General features: G+C 39.9%; 1 protein-coding gene and 2 non-coding genes across 4 annotated transcripts in view; 1 reads left to right on the forward strand and 2 right to left on the reverse strand.

Moving 5' to 3' along the window:
• Positions 1–724: 724 nt before the first annotated feature.
• kcnh6a (potassium voltage-gated channel, subfamily H (eag-related), member 6a) overlaps positions 725–13,597 on the reverse strand; it is a 47,764-nt gene continuing 34,891 nt past the window's right edge. For both annotated transcript variants that reach the window (XM_012878818.3, XM_036148313.1), the window contains exons 9-16: positions 13,092–13,291; positions 10,912–11,164; positions 8,893–9,086; positions 5,499–5,598; positions 5,133–5,417; positions 2,898–3,081; positions 2,479–2,686; positions 725–1,854 (exon numbers count right to left, since the gene is read on the reverse strand). In XM_012878818.3, coding sequence (XP_012734272.2) covers positions 1,573–1,854; positions 2,479–2,686; positions 2,898–3,081; positions 5,133–5,417; positions 5,499–5,598; positions 8,893–9,086; positions 10,912–11,164; positions 13,092–13,291 — 1,706 coding nt within the window. In that variant the 3' untranslated portion in view covers positions 725–1,572. The remainder of the gene's footprint in view (positions 1,855–2,478; positions 2,687–2,897; positions 3,082–5,132; positions 5,418–5,498; positions 5,599–8,892; positions 9,087–10,911; positions 11,165–13,091; positions 13,292–13,597) is intronic.
• On the forward strand, positions 2,792–2,863 carry trnac-gca. Its single transcript has one exon. It is a non-coding gene; the product is annotated as a tRNA-Cys (tRNA).
• Positions 11,432–11,503, reverse strand: trnac-gca. The gene has a single exon. It is a non-coding gene; the product is annotated as a tRNA-Cys (tRNA).

Raw genomic sequence — 13,597 nt, forward strand, 5'->3', positions numbered from 1 at the left:
GCAAAGAAACCTGATTGATTTGAAGTTAAAATGAGTCATAACGCAGCTTTTTATCAGATAGTGTTTCCTATATTTCCCCTTTCATGAGATCCGATTCAAATATGTGTCTCAATCAAGTCTGACTGCGACATGAAGGATCTGCGACCGGAAAATTGCGAGGGCTGGTGATAAAGTTGGTAAATTCGGCACCACAAACATGGCAATGCGGCTCATTCCATCAACGGTAGTATTGGCTTGGTGTCGAGCTGATATGCTCAGCTCCGGTATCGGACTGGAAAAAAAACGGATCGGTGCATCTCTATATTAGATCCTGTTTCTCGATCCCTCTCTTTATTCATGACAGGGTTCCTGGGCAGAACCAGAGGAATCCCACACATTAATTTCCAGTTTGTCCTTCTTGGATAAAAGAGCCTTGTTTTTATTTACAGGCTAGTGTGTCGCTTCATCTATCCATCCATCCAGTCATGTTAAAGCCTGACTTTAGTAGAAATATCTGCAGAAACTCCACGGTGAGCTGGATTTACACAATGTGTAGGAAATCAATAAAACGCATGACGATGTTGCTGATAAATATGGCAGTTCTGAGTTGTATGGCGAGTAAAAAAACAAAAAAAAAAACAACTATAGGTACAGAACATTTGTATTCATGGTAGTGCATTCTCATGAATGACTTTTCTGATTCATGTCACAGCAACAAAGGTGGGATGAAAGTTAAAATGTTCAATTACAGTGTGTCAGACAGTTTATTTGGTAACATAGACAACAGTAACACTGACTCTAACAGTCTTTGCATTTACCACACTGCAAAAAGGAGCTAAAAGTAAGGAAAATGATCCGAAATGAGTGGATCTGTCCCTGATTTGAGCAGGTAAATAAGATGATCTGCCAATGGAATGAGTATTTTTACCCCTAACAAAAAGATAATTAGATATACAGCAATTGAAATAAGATGACGGAGATGAGTTGTTCCTATGTTAGGTAGAAAAACCTTATTCCATTTGCAGATCAATTAAACTTGCCTGTTCAAATCAAGGATAAATACACTCATTTCAAGAAAAGTTACTTTCAGTTCCCTTTTTGCAGTGCAGATACATAGTTCTTTATGTAACCAGCATCTATTACAGTATAAAAATACAGTTTTTCCTTGATTGAGCCTAAATGTGCAGTTCTTATACAAAATTAATGCAGATATATCTCAAACATGTTCTTTTTCTGTTTTTAATTTCCTCCACCATTATGGATACCTGAGTCTGGGATGCACTTTTTCTGTTTTTTTTTTTCTTCTTTTAATCCAATCAGTGCTTCTTGTAGATCAATGTAAATACTGTCAGCTTGGGTCTGAGACTCCGTGTAACAGAAATAGTCCGTCTTCATTATGCAGGACCTGGAGGAGCTCTGCTCGGTGGAGCCTTTACGACGCAGGAGGCACTCTGAAGTCTCTGTGATGCGGGAATCGGGGCGTCCATCGCTTTTCTGGCAGCATCTGACCAGGACAGGAGCAGGATTGTTGCTAATGGGAGAGAGCGGGGTCCATCTGGACAAACCGTGTCGTTACATTTAGGCCAGGATGTTCTAAGAGCCTGGCAGGACCGGGTCAGAGACGTGTCTTTGGATCTCCTGCATCTCTGTGGAGTTCTCGAGGTGCTCGGGAAGGGAGGGGTAACGCTGGCTGCCGCTGAGGAGCCCGGGAGCTTCCTGGGCGTCAGGGGACAGGGACGGAGGAGAGGTCAGGTCCACAGACGGCAGGTGTGATTGGTCGGCGTCTGGTGACATGGTGTCGTCTGATGCCACGGTGAGATGAACGCCGCTGGAGAGCGAGTCTTTGGACTTCTGCTTGAAGTCCGAATCTGGACTCTGGAAACACAGAGAACAATCAGACGTCAAATAAAGAATAAAGAAAATAAAGATTAGTTAGTTAAAAACAGACTTGCATCTGAAAACCTTTTTATATTTTGATATATTTTGAAGAATTCTATTACATTTTCACAACAGAAGTAATCTATCATCTAGATACTAGTAAAATGGTGGTTTGTTACCCTATAATAGATATTTATCAGAAATTATTATTATTATTATTATTATCTTTTTTCAACGTCATGGAACGCTTGTGACTCTAAACAAATTTTATTTAGCTGGACTAAGGGCAGAAATGGCTCTTTGGACTGTAATGGTTGATGACTTATAGACTTATATCGTCATAAGTTAGGAAAAAACAAAATTTGAATGTTCTGGCCCTCATATTTTCATGTTTTATGTGTATTTTTTCTATTTCTGATAAGAAAACCTTGTTAATTGCTGTACAGCTGGAATGGGGGGGGGGGGGGGGGAACAATCTTAGCAAGAAAGAAGTTTTCAAACACACTTATGTGAATACGTCCACATTATAAAACTGGATTTCTGGAAGAAATGTGGGACTAAACCAGAGAAGAATTGATCAAGTCGATCCATTAATTGGATTTAAAAGTGCAGCCCTGGTACCTGTAGGAGGGAGGCAGTGCCGTCCATCGGTACCGGCTGGATCGGGGGCACCGCGTGGATGGTGGGGGCTCCTGGGGCGTACAGGGTGGTGGGGTGAGGCAGGTGAGAGCTGGGTGACACGGCGCTGTAGGCTGGAGGCACCGGGTTCATCTGCCTCTGGAGGAGCTGCAGAATCACATTGATATCCGCAGTCATGCGTGTCTCCAGCCTGAGCAGGACATGAAAGACAAGATTACGTAACAGATCTAAGCCAAAGTCCAGAAACAGCTCTTCCTCTCCTCTTTTGCATATCTGACATGCTTCAGCAGCAAAAGGGGGTATAGCTCAGTGGTAGAGCATTTGACTGCAGATCAAGAGGTCCCCGGTTCAAATCCGGGTGCCCCCTTAATTTTTTGATCCCACTTCCAAACCCACAGTACCTGTTCAGCTGAGACTGCAGGAGCTCCAGTCTTGATTCGAGCTCCCGAGGCCGATCCTCGGCACAGAAGGGCGGCTGAAAACCAGCTCTGACCGCGGGCTGCCTCCTCTGGTTCTCTGACAGCTGGCTGGATCTGCGCTCTGACCAGTAGCCGTATAAACCCGACACGCTGATGGGGGGCGCTGCTGCACAGTTTCAGAGGGACAAAGGATGCTGTGACGCGGCTCACCCTTTTCTTCCAAATATGACATTCAAAAACACATTTCATCAGTTTTAATGTTAGTTTTATTTTTCCTGTGGTTAAAATTGTGAACATTTCTGTGCCCTTTTGTAGTTTCTGAGTGACACTTTCCATCTAATAAAACATTCAAAATTATTTCACAGAGATTAGATTACTAAATTACAGAGAACTGATGAGTTACAGTTCGTCGCAAAAGTATTCAAGCCCCTTGAACGTTTTAAAATTTTGTAATGTTAAAACCGAATACCTCAGTATATTTTATTAAAACCTACACAAAGAAGCACAGTCGTTGTAGTAATAAAAAATAAAAATAAAGGGTGGTGTGCATTTGTATCAAGCCTCCGTTACTCTTATCCTCCTAAATAAAATCCATTACTCCAATTGCTTTTAGAACTCACCTTTTAAGTAAATACACTGCAAAAAGGGAATTAAAAGTAAGCAAGATTTTCTTGATATTAGTATTTTTGTCCTTGATTTGAGCAGGCAAGTTTAAATCATCCGCCAATGGAATAAGATTTGTACACTTAAAATAGGAACATCTCATCTCCATCATCTTATTTCAAGTGCAGGAAACCTAATTATCTTATTTAAGGGGTCAAAATACTGATTTGAACATCTTATTTACCTGTTCAAATCAAGGACAAATACACTAATTTCAAGAAAATCTTATAGACTTTTTGTTCCCTGTTTGTATGTTTATTTCATTTCATACTTTGCTATAAGCCTTTCATTCCCGACACAAAACATGGTGGCGGCAGCATCATAATGTGGGGACGCTTTTCTTCAGCAGGACCGGGAAGTTTGTCAAAATTAACGGGGGGAAATTCTGGAAGAAGACGCTGCAATGTCTACATTTAAGACTAGGCTTAAAACTTTCCTTTTTGACAAAACATCTAGTCAGAGTGGCTCATGTTACCCTGAGCTATCACTGTAGTTATGCTGCCATAGGCTTAGGCTACTGGAGGACATCAGGGTCTATTTCTCTCACACTGCTGAGTTCTCCTACTGTTCTCCAATTTGCATTGCTTGTCGTCATTTCAGCTTTTAACTTTTTGTTCTTTCTCTTTTTTTTCATAGAAGGTACACCTGGTCTGGCGTTCTGTTAGCTGTGACATCATCCAGGGAGGCAGATCATCCACTATTACCATCTAACATAGAAAGTACTCCTGGGTCAATGTGAGCTTCTGAGCTTTCTGTGTCTCTGCTCTGTCTTCTCTAAGCCCCAGTGGGTGGAGGCAGATGAGCGTTCACACTGAGCCTGGTTCTGGTTCTGCTGGAGGTTCTCCTCCCTGTTAAAGGGGAGTTTTCCTCTCCACTGTCGCTTCATGCATGCTCAGTATGAGGGATTGCTGCAAAGCCATCAACAATGCAGACGACTGTCCACTGTGGCTCTACGCTCTTTCAGGAGGAGTGAATGCTGCTTGGAGAGACTTGATGCAACCTGCTGGGTTTCCTTAGAGAGGAAACCTTCTGACCAACCTATATAATCTGACCCAATCTGTATAATCTGATTGAATTTGACTTTGGAAAGTGCCTTGAGATGACATGTTTCATGAATTGGCGCTATATAAATAAAATTGAATTGAAAAAAAAGAAAAGAAATTGAGACTTAGGCTTGATGCAGAACAGTGAGCCCAAACATACAGCCTGAGCTACATGGTTGTTGTCTGAAAGGCCCAGTCATATCCAGACGTAAATCCAATTGAGAACCTGCGGCAGGATGTGCATATAGATGTCTGCAGACAATCTCAATGCAATCTGAATGAACTTGGGCAATTTTGCGAAGGCGAATGGGCAAAAACGTAAGTCTTTAAATCTGTAAGACTGGTAGAAACCAAAAGACTTGCATGACTTTTTCTTCCACTTCAAAATTATCGTGTCGGTTTATTACATATAAATCTTAATAAAATACATGATAGTTTATGGTTGTAACATGAGAAATGTGCAAAAGTTCTAAGGTATGTGAGCACCGTATGACGACAGCATGACTGGTACCTGAGTACGGAGAGCCTCCAAGATCCACAGCCTGTCCCACTAGAGCAGAAGGTCCACAGGGGGCCCGTATGCTGACCCGTGATGGCTGGTAGTCTCTGGTGTCGGGCCCCTGGACGTACAGCTCCCCCTTGTGTATCACAGGCTTGATTTCCTCATCACTAGACTGGGAACAAATGCTGGCACTGCTGCAGAGATCTTCCCAGTGAGTCCCGGCCACCATTCCCCGCCGCTGGTTCACCGTCAGCAGCGACGGATCTGGGTAAGAATCCTCATGATCCATCCCATCTGTGTGCATTAAAAAAAAAATCACAGTTTAGGATGTGAAGGAGGCAAACAATTGGATGAAACGTCTTCGGCATCGCTCACCCGGCCTGTTCCGACGCCGCAGGGAGCTCCTCCGATGCCTCGTCAGGCGGCAGCCGCACTCAGAGTTCCTGCCCTGGGTTGGCTGGTTTATTCTGTCTGCCTGGGTCATATTAGTTTCAGTCAGATCAAAACCCAAATGGTGCATTATAAAACAATTAAACAGCATTTCTCAGAAAAAGTGTTTCATTGACTTTGCCATAAATGTAAACTCTTAACTTTATATGAGCCTGAGAGACATTTGAGACACGGGGTCTGTGTAAAACTCTTAAACCAACTTTCATTGCATTATTTTTAGCATCCATGGTGGCTCTACCTCAACACTGCCTAACCCAGTGTTAGCTGGTGATAAAAAGTTCTGGGGGGGGGGGTGCACAAGAGGTCGAGGATCTCTACAAAACAATGAACTATAATTAAAAATAAAGCCGCCCATCTGCCTTTTTTCCTCCGGCAAAAGCCAAATTAGATGATATTTCTGTGAATGAAGGGCACATTTTCTTTTCTTCTGCCACTCTCTCCTGTCTTGTTAGTGTTATAGTCTGACTCAGGGCTGGACAATAATTCAATAACAATATATATCGATCAATAGATGTATATCGATGATAGAAGAAAAAGGGTCAATAAAAAGTTCAATAGAAGAACAGTTTTCCTTTTGCATTCTAGCCAATCATGTGGGTTAATATTAGAGCCATTGCATCCTCCCAACTAATCACAGCGTAGACCCAGGAACACCCCGTCACCAGGCTCCGCCCCCTTCAAAGAGTTCAGAGAGCATGCATTGTTTTTTTTTTTTTTAAAAACTTGAAGGTTTGGTAAAAAGTTGGTTGAATAAAGGGTTGAGTTTCAATTCAGTCTTTCTTTGTGTTCTGTATCTCAAAAATAGGTCGATAAGCAACAGCATTTGTTGATAATTATTGATATGGATCAATATGATTTCTATTGTATCAAAATCATAATCGATACCGCTTGACTCTCAGGTTTGCTCATATACACTTTAGTATCATATATATATATATATATATATATATATATATATATATATATATATATATATATATATACACACACACGATATATATGTTGCCTTGATTCAGTTTTCTGAGAAAGAGCTCTAAAGGTCATCATGGGGCTACACATGATGCAACAAATGAGGCTGAGAGTGAAGTTTTGGAGCATAAAGGCCTTTTTGTTTATTTGTATTTAGAGAACGGAGGAAAACTTGGCAAAGAAGTGACACATCTTGTTCTTTCATTAATAATTTGCATTGTGCCACAGTATCTCACCTCTAAAAGATTATTTTCTACCTCACCAATGCTAAGATCCTATGTTTTGTATCTCAAACGGCGCTAAGTTTGGTACTTCTAATTGGGGAAGCTGAAGAATCGAGGAGAGAAGAAGAGTCAATAAGAGAGCGTTTTCAGTCGCTGCCTCTGTAAATCTGTCAGGCTGACTCACTTGCTGTTTTTTTTAATCTTCTCTTAAAAAACATTATTTCTCCTTGGCTTTCAACTCAGTTTGAGAAGCTGTTTTTCTCATATATGTTTTATTTTATTGTTTTTATCTTTTGTTATTAGTTTCTTATTTCTGTATTTTATTTGTTTTTATTGGTGTGCAGCACTTTGGTCAACGGTGTTGCTTTTTAAGTGCTTCATAATTAAAGTTGTATTGTAGTGTATTGTACTGTAAAACTGGGTCTTTGCTCAGATGTTTGTTTTTGTTGTGCACACAAAACCAGTTCCTCTCCTGACTTTAAGATATTTTTTTTGTCTGAACTATACATTGGTCAGAGTTGAGTGCCTTCACAAACGAAAATATAAATCTCTTGTAAATGGTCAGGTGCTGTACTAAAAATCAGTGAACAAGTAGACAAAATTACTCAAAAAATATGAAATATTGTCAGAAAATCAGAAAAAATACTGATCAGAAAAGCTTAACTGAAAATTGCCATTATGATAGAAAAGTGACCGGGCTCCAATCTCATTTGATTGCACATTTAGTAATTTGGTAAATCATCCATCCAACTGGCACTTTCCAATCAGATGGCTCCATGACACAGATTTTGTCAAATTTATGGACACCAAAATTGACTCCTATTTTGAACTAAACACAAAGCAAACAAATGCATCCATGAAATGGAAAGCATTTAAGGCTTATATCAGAGGAAGAGGTCATCTTACACTTCTAGTCAGAAACTAGAAATGAGAAATTAAAAAACAGATAAAACATTTGGAATTACAACTTAACATGCAAGATGTATCACAAACACACAAAGAGCTGTCTACTTTAAGAGCCCCATATAACCAGTTATCTCTAAATAAAGCAGTTAGTGGTTTTCTGTGGCTTAAAAAAATCTTATTATGATCAGAGAGAAAAAGCAGGGAAACTATTTGCCTACATATCAAAGATCACATTGTTATATTTACTCTATAACAGAGAAGGGGCTACAATTTCCAAACTTCCAAACCACTTAAAGTGGCATTACTGGGCCACCCAGTTAAGATTAGCAACTTTTTACAACCCAGAAAATACTCCATCTGCTTGGGTATGGAGCTAAACCAGTGACCATATTCAATGATATTGAAAAAGAGATTTGGCATTGAAAAATCAAACATTGAAAAATCAAACATTGTTACAAAGTAAAAACTTTTGATGATATTCTCATTTTATGCTACAGCTTTCTTTCAATGAGATGTTTTCAATGTCACTGCACAGTTCCTTCAGCTACAATGTCACTACAATAAATAGCTGTATAAGCTAATGAAGTTAATATTAATGAAAATAATACCCTTTATTGTGGTCGAGCATCGGTACTTGAACCGGAGCCCTCCGTAAGTTCAATGGAGTACCGGAAAAATGGAAGGCCCATGAAGGAGCTTTTTAATTTAAAGAATTATTGCTCTAATGTGGAGAAAAATGGACTCACCATCAACAAAGGTGTGGGTGAAAGAAATTTCATCCTCTGCTTTTTTTGGGGAAAACTAATCAATATTGTAAAAGGAGAAGAAGAGAAATTTGAAATCGGTTGGAAGCCTTTGTTGGACTTCTTGAGTTATACTAGTAAATAATTTGGTGAAAATCATCGGGCTGTATTTATTTATTTTTAGTATTTGTTTTCTCTCTCTCTCTCTTTTTTTTGTCTGGGTTGTTTTCCCCCTTTTACATTAATAATGTTCAAAAATGATGAGAAATATATTTCAACAAGATCAGAACAGCTTTACAAAATAGCATAAAAGAGCAACTCACTGGAAGAACAATATAAAGAAATGATTCAAGAGCATTCATCCTTCCTTTATCTATATGCCTTTGGTGGAATTGCTAAATAAATTCAAGGGAAACCTTTATTAGTGCTGAAATAATAAGGACGTTATGAGTAACGTTGCCATCCAGTGGTACTCACATCTCTCAGGTTAAAGGTGATCTCCAAATTGTTCCAGAAGGTGTCAGCAAAGTCAGGATACATCTCCAGCACCTCCAGCAGGTCGTCCCTCAGGATCTTGTGAAGGTCACAGTAGGTCAGAGCCCTAACGTCAGCGCTGGATTTCCCTGGCCTCCCGTATATGTGGTCGGGTTCGCCAAAGATGTCGTTCTTTCCTGCAAAAAAAATGTAATTAAATCAAGCAAAATCACTGCAAAATACTTCGGTGACTGGGTAAATCAAAACCTGCAGTAGTGAGAATGATGATTTACAAATGTAGTTGTAATCTTTGGACCAGAGTCCTCAAAAAATAAACTTCTTAATCAATCACTTAATCAGGATGGCATTAACTTGGCCTCTGGTAATACAGTAAACAATCTTGGTGTTATTTTTGACCAAGATATGTCATTTAAATCTCATATTAAACAGGTTTCCAGAGTTTCCTTTTTTCACCTCAGGAATATCGCCAAAATTAGAAACATTCTGTCCAGGGGTGATGCTGAAAAACTAGTCCATGCATTTGTTACTTCAAGGCTGGACTATTGTAATTCTTTACTATCAGGAAGTCCACAAAATGCAGTTCAAAGCCTTCAGCTGATCCAAAATGCTGCAGCAAGAGTTCTGATGAAAATCAACAAGAGGGATCATATTTCTCCAATTTTAGCTTCCCTTCATTGGCTTCCTGTTAAATCAAGAATACAATTTAAAATTCTTCTTCTAACGTATAAAGCCCTTAATAATCAAGCTCCATCATATATCAGAGCTCTGATTACCCCGTATGTTCCTAACAGAGCACTTCGCTCTCAGACTGCAGGTCTGCTGGTGTTTCCTAGGGTCTCTAAAAGTAGAATGGGAGGCAGATCCTTTAGCTATCAGGCTCCTCTCCTGTGGAACCAACTCCCAGTTTTGTTCCTTGAGACAGACACCCTGTCTACTTTTAAGAGTAATTCTAAAACTTTCCTTTTTGACAAAGCTTATAGTTAGAGTGGCTCATGTTACCCTGAGCTACCTCTATAGTTAGCTGCTATAGGCTTAGGCTGCTGGAGGACATCAGGGTCTATTTCTCTCACTCTATAGAGTTCTACTGTTCTCCAGTTTTGCATTGCATTGCATTGAAATGACTGTTGTCATTTTAGCTTTTAACTTTTTGTCCTCTCTTTCTTCTTTATAGAAGGTACACCTGGTCTGTCGTTCTGTTAGCTGTGACATCATCCAGGGGAGGCAGATCATCCACTATTACCATCTAACATAGAAAGTACTCCTGGGTCAATGTGAGCTTCTGTGCTTTCTGTGTCTCTGCTCTGTCTTCTCTAAGCCCCAGTGGGTCGAGGCAGATGAGCGTTCACAGAGCCTGGTTCTGGTTCTGCTGGAGGTTCTCCTCCCTGTTAAAGGGGAGTTTTCCTCTCCACTGTCGCTTCATGCATGCTCAGTATGAGGGATTGCTGCAAAGCCATCTACAATGCAGACGACTGTCCACTGTGGCTCTACGCTCTTTCAGGAGGAGTGAATGCTGCTTGGAGAGACTTGATGCAACCTGCTGGGTTTCCTTAGAGCGGAAACTTTTTGACCAATCTGTATGATCTGATTGAATTTGACTTTGGAAAGTGCCTTGAGATGACATGTATCATGAATTGGTACTATATAAATAAAATTTAATTGAATTTATTAAATAAATAAATCCAGCAGTCCCAACCACCCTGATCTGCAGCAAAACCAATTAACAGTCCTCACAAGCATGGCTATAAAAGAAGTGACCTATGCAGCCTGGATCTGAGTGCTCGCCCTATTGATGATCAATGCCACTGTGAAATGAAAGTGGAGCTGTGCCCAAACACCTCTGGCTGCACAACACACAAAAAAAGCACAAGCTGCTATGATGTCAAGGCTAGTTTTTGATGGTGCTGTGGCTAGAGGAGTTAAATGACAATTTTAAAAGAATAACAAAATGCCTTTAGAGCCCATTTCTTAGAAATAAACGTGACTGAAATATCTGCAGCTCACCCAGTATGGCCACCACTACATCATCCCTCAGAATCTCTATTGAACCCCTGGAAAGGAAGTAGAGGGCAGTGAGAATGTCCCCACTGTGAACGAGGGTGTCACCCGGCGGTGCGTGGGTTGTCTTGAATCGCATGGCGAGAGCCCGCAGGCAGCCTTTGTTGGCGCCCCGGAACGCTTTGCAGTTCTGCAGCAAGCTGCGGTGCAGATGCAGGCAGATGTCGGCTTGCAGGCATTCAGGGAAACCCTTTAAGACCTGCAGGAAAACAAAAGGCGTGGAGATTAGGTCCTCTTTGTGGCACTGCAATTTAAAATCACGTTTTTTTTTTTTTAATTGGCCAAATTAGGTATAGAAAATACAAACCAGGGTGAAATAATGTGAGCAATTTCTCAGCCTGAAAACAGCTCTGGATATGCCGCTGCTTTTCTATTCTCACATTTAATTGGCTTGCACCACAATTCTCAGAGGACAATCATTACTAGGAAGTGGGTCAACAAATTCAGCAAAGAAGCTCCACAATTAAGGGGGCACCCAGATTTGAACCGGGGACCTATTGATCTGCAGTCAAACGCTCTGCCACTGAGCTATACCCCCCGGGCAGAGTTAAAGTAAAGCCGTGAAAATATAAGGATCAACGGTGATACAGAACAAAGGACAGATGCTGGAAAACTGGGTCAACAGGCAGAACGGAACATTGCAAAACACAGTTTGGAGAAGCAAAATGTCAAAGTTAATGCAGGAAATTCACTATAAAAATCACCAGAGAGTGGAACAAATCCTTTTTACAAAATAAGCAACATGTGTTTTTACTACCAAAACCGCTTTACAAGCAAACGAGGCTTTGCTTGCAACATAATGCTTATTATACATGTGCATACTACACTTACATTTTCAAAAACATCTGTAAAAATCTGCTGATTTTTAGAGATGTTTATACCACAGTTCAGCTCAATATCTATTTATAATGAAGACACTGAAAGTAAAATTCATACGCTTGAAACCTTTGTATGAACTCCGGCAAATATGGAGTTCTAAATATTCAGGACGAACTGGTCTCAGTGAAAATGATTAAACGGGGAAAAGAAGACACTTTTAAACTTCTAGATCTATAGTGAAATGATCTGATGAACTCTTCCAGATATGGATAAAACAAAAACTAAAAAACATTGTTTAAAAGACAAAAAGTCAGTCTGAAGAATACTCCTGCTGGAACATTTAATCTCTTCTTTAAGTCAAAGAACATTTAATTTGAATTTAACCTTCAACTATATAGAAAATTTGGAGAATAGCAAAGGGGAAACGACTTATGCTGCACTCTAGTTGTACTCGGAAGTTGAATTTTCAGAGTTCCCAGTCGAAATACAACGAGAACGCTCCCTGAGGTCAGAATTCAAAATCAATTTCAATACGTAATATGACTGCCACACATATAAAACTATCTAGTCACACTTCTGATGGGTTGTATCTCTAATAATCAGTGAGAAACAAGGTACTGTAAACTGCACTGCAAAAACAGAACTAAAAATAAGTAAAATTTTCTTTAAATGAGTGTATTTGTCCTTGATTTGAGCAGCTAAATGAGATTATCTGCCAATGGAATGAGTATTATTACCCCTAAAATAAGATATTTAGATAAACTGCACTTAAAATAAGATGATGGAGATGAGTTGTTTCTATTTTAAGTGCAAAAATCTTTTTTTATTGGCAGATTATTTTATTTACCTGCTCAAATAAAGTACAAATACACTCGTTTCAAGAAAATTTTAACTTATTTTTAGTTCTGTTTTTGCAGTGTGGTAATAGCGGTTAGCATTACAACAATGACCTAGTCCCACTTTTTCTGATTTACAACAAGAACAAGCTCAACTCCAGCTGTACAAAATCCCAGATCCATGCTCCACCTTTTAAAGGAAAACAAACACAACATAGCCTCCCATGCTGGTGACGGTGTACATAAATTGTATGGCAAGTAAACAAATGAAGCAGTCTATAAGATAGTAGTTTGTTTGAGAACCAAAACGATAACTCTTGAGTGAATGTTTTTACAAACAGGCATCATGCAACAACATACTGTATATTCACATGCATTGATAAGAAAATCTAACAGACTTCCATTTAAACCCTGCAATCTGCCCTCATATCAGCTCGTAATTGTTTACTGGGGGACTTTAATATCACTCACAGCATTCATGTCAATGCCGTTGGTGTAGGACCAGGCGTGCTGGAAGTACTCCTCCAGCCTTTGTCTCAGGCCTCCGGGGATCTGGTGGAAGCGAATGAACTCTTTGACCCGCAGCATCTGCGTGTGGTACCGGGCTGTGCCAGAGTACAGCCTCTGAATGATAGCAGACACGTTCCCAAAGATGCTGGCATACATAAGAGCTGCAAGGGACACGGGACAGAAATACAAAACCTTTTGTTTGTGGCTGATTAGACCCCTACATGACGTTCAAAAAGCTTTTAAAATGCCAAAGGAAACTTTTTAGAAAGCCAGGAGAACTACTGATCTATATAACTTTTAAGGTTTTAAATAAACATTTGACTGTATGAAAGCAAAAAAAAAAAAAAAAAAATACACATGAGCTGATTTAACAATTTCAGGTAGCACAACCTAATACAGTCTGTACTTCTGTGTAACTAAGACATTGCTTTCCAGCAACTTAGAAGTTACTGTTGGAACTTTCCTGT

Source organism: Fundulus heteroclitus, chromosome 16, assembly GCF_011125445.2.
Source record: "Fundulus heteroclitus isolate FHET01 chromosome 16, MU-UCD_Fhet_4.1, whole genome shotgun sequence".
In the NCBI taxonomy this organism is placed as follows: Eukaryota; Metazoa; Chordata; class Actinopteri; order Cyprinodontiformes; family Fundulidae; genus Fundulus; species Fundulus heteroclitus.